This window comes from Etheostoma spectabile, unplaced genomic scaffold (assembly GCF_008692095.1).
Source record: "Etheostoma spectabile isolate EspeVRDwgs_2016 unplaced genomic scaffold, UIUC_Espe_1.0 scaffold00004438, whole genome shotgun sequence".
In the NCBI taxonomy this organism is placed as follows: domain Eukaryota; kingdom Metazoa; phylum Chordata; class Actinopteri; order Perciformes; family Percidae; genus Etheostoma; species Etheostoma spectabile.
The window spans coordinates 97468-100206 of record NW_022603151.1 but is presented as its reverse complement, the minus strand read 5'-3'; the positions used below and the strand labels follow the sequence as shown (position 1 = coordinate 100206).

Genomic DNA, 2739 nt, shown 5'->3' with positions numbered 1-2739 from the left:
TGAACACAGGCTTTGTCAAAGCCAAAGCCACATGCAGTCACATAGGCAACACACACACACACACACACATACACACACACACACACACACACACACACACACACACACACACACACACACACACACACACAGAGAGAGAGAACAAGAAGCCACAGGTAGACAAATTCAATCGTCACACACGTCCTCTTCAAACACGACTCCTTTGGGCTGTTGATCGTAATAGACGCTACCCGGAGTATACCAAAAGCCTCCGCTGGATACTTTATAGAAGTCTAGGCCATTGCTGCGCCGATCTGCAACAATGTCTTTGTGGTAATAACAAAGAGCGGGATCAGAGTCTGGGTCTGACAGATCCGACTCGCCAGACCCGTCCATGTCTTCCTCGGAAAAAGACTCATCCGTGTCTGCGTCTCCCTCTGAAAAAGACTCATCCGTGTCCACGTCTCCATCAGAAGAAGACTTGTCCATGGTCTCTTCAGACGAAGACACATGGTCCCCATCACGTGGTCCTTGGTACCCGGTGTCCGTGTCCCGAGTGACAAAATGGTCCTCTACAAAGGGTGCCTCGTCCCGGGTGTCTGCATCACTGTTGAACGACCCATTGCTTTCCGTTGTAACACTGTGCTCTGTCCGGCACAACGACTTCATGTTCCCTTCTACCAAAGAAGGTTTTCTTGCTTCAGCACATGAATGTGTACAAAGTGTAGTGTTCCCAATGTGCGCAGACCCGGTCTGAGGGCAACGTGACAGAGCTGCATCCATGCCGCAGCACTTTACAGAACGTAGTGCGAGCGTTGTGACACCTATGTGTGGAATCGCGTGGCACCAGATACCCTTGGCTCCTCAAGAGTCAGTCTTTACCGCTCACAATTACAAGCAGGCTTGTAGGGTATGTGAGGAAAGGGTAGATGTAATCAGATATAGGCCAAAGCCAATGTTGTACTCGACTCTAACTCCAATCAGGGTGTGACTCGCTTTTTATCTAACTCCAGACCCCTTTGTTGACAACATCCACCACCATCCAAGTAGAAACCTCGTCTCAGATGAACATGTGCGAGCTCTGGGGATAAATTGGCTCTTTGCTTAATAGAGATCAAGGTTGTTTAACCCTTGTATGGTATTAGGGTCAAATTGACCCATTTCAACTTTTTACAAGATAAATGGTACAAGTTACATTTTTATACCTGAAAATCAATGGCCTTACCTTATTTTCTGTGATAAACATGTATTCCTGACTCAATTCAGAAAGTTATTCTGGATATGACAACTTGTGTGTTTTCCCCAATATAACAATTATCACATAGTGGATTTTTAACATGATTTATAACCTTATGACAAAAAACGAATCACAGTTCTAGAAGAGCCTGATTGCTTTCCCTAAATGTATACGCTATCTCAATTGTTTGAAATATTTGTCAATAGATTATGAAGTAAAATTTTATTTCAGAATTGTTTTTAAAACCCCATATACGTCACGGGTCAGTTTGACCCAAATGACACGAGAAATTGAAGACAATACAAGGGTTAAATGTTTATTTGCAATACATACACACTGTGGACTATGTACACGTTTAGTGATTAATCACGTTCACGCTATTGCTTGTTTCTTTTTTGTCCACTCGCTTTCGATCAATCCGGTCTCTAACCAGGTCTTTGTCTGCTTTGGTCATATACGCAGCCTCAGTCCATTCTGTGTCCTTCAGCAACTCGTGTGCCAAAAGTCTCTCATTCTCGCGAAAGGCCAGCAACTGGAATACGATCCGCTTGACCAGTGCACACTCCATCACCTTGGACATTATGGTGTTAGGGTCACAAGGGGTCCACCCCAGTGCATCGCTTTGGGGGCACAGTGTCCTTACAATGATTTCATAAGTGAACATCCCAGGGTTCGCAAATACCACTTTCCCTTCCATAGCCTCGACAATCATCACCCCCAGGCTCCACATGTCTATGGAACAAGTGTACTCTGAGAGTCCGCCTTTGACAAACAATTCAGGGGCCCTGTAAACCTCCGTGACCACAGGCGTACTCATCCATTTACAGGAATGTCTAGAGAGGCCCATGTCAGCCACTTGCACAGTTAGATCCTCTGTCAACAGCACGTTGAACGGAGTCAGGTCCCGGTGCACCAGATTCAGTCTGTGCATGTGAGACAGTGCTTCAGCCACCTGAACTGAAAAACGAGCCACGAAACTCAACGGGAGCGCTCGGACCTGCGTGCAACCGAGAAGGTGTCCAGTGTGAATCACGTTAGACAATGTGTAGGGTGCGTAGGACATGAGCATGGCCATCTTTCCATTGTGGATGAAACATTCGTGCATCTGAATCACGTAAGGGTGACCCTGTAATGCAGTCAGACAGGATAGCTCTCTCACGGTTGCATCCTCTAACCCGTGCTTGTGTAATTTCAAGGCAAACTCTTTTCCGGTTTTTCCACACGTAGCTTTGTATACGGTTCCATAGGCACCTTCGCCAATTACAGCGCCTGTCAGGTAATTCTCCATGATATCCTTCAGTTGTGTTACACACTCAAAGCCTATCTAAGGCTTCTTGACCAAGGCGCGTGTGTGTGCTCTGTGATATACCAACCCTCGGCTGACATAAACCGTGCCTATTATGCTTCTCTCAGTGTAAACTAGGGGGGGGGGGGGGGGGGGGGGACAGTGAGGAGAAATGTATCCTACTGTGGCGGCGTGTCCGAGCATGGCCGCTTGTCATTCTGCGCACATTGACAATTGG

At 46.8% G+C, this 2739-nt stretch overlaps 1 protein-coding gene across 1 annotated transcript; it reads right to left on the bottom strand.

The window, feature by feature from the left end:
• Window positions 1–1571: 1571 nt before the first annotated feature.
• Window positions 1572–2504, bottom strand: LOC116677136 (probable cell division protein kinase ECU08_0230). Its single transcript, XM_032507825.1, has one exon. The coding sequence runs from the start codon at window positions 2502–2504 to the stop codon at window positions 1572–1574; it is 933 nt and encodes a 310-aa protein (XP_032363716.1).
• Between the last annotated feature and the right edge of the window lie 235 nt (window positions 2505–2739).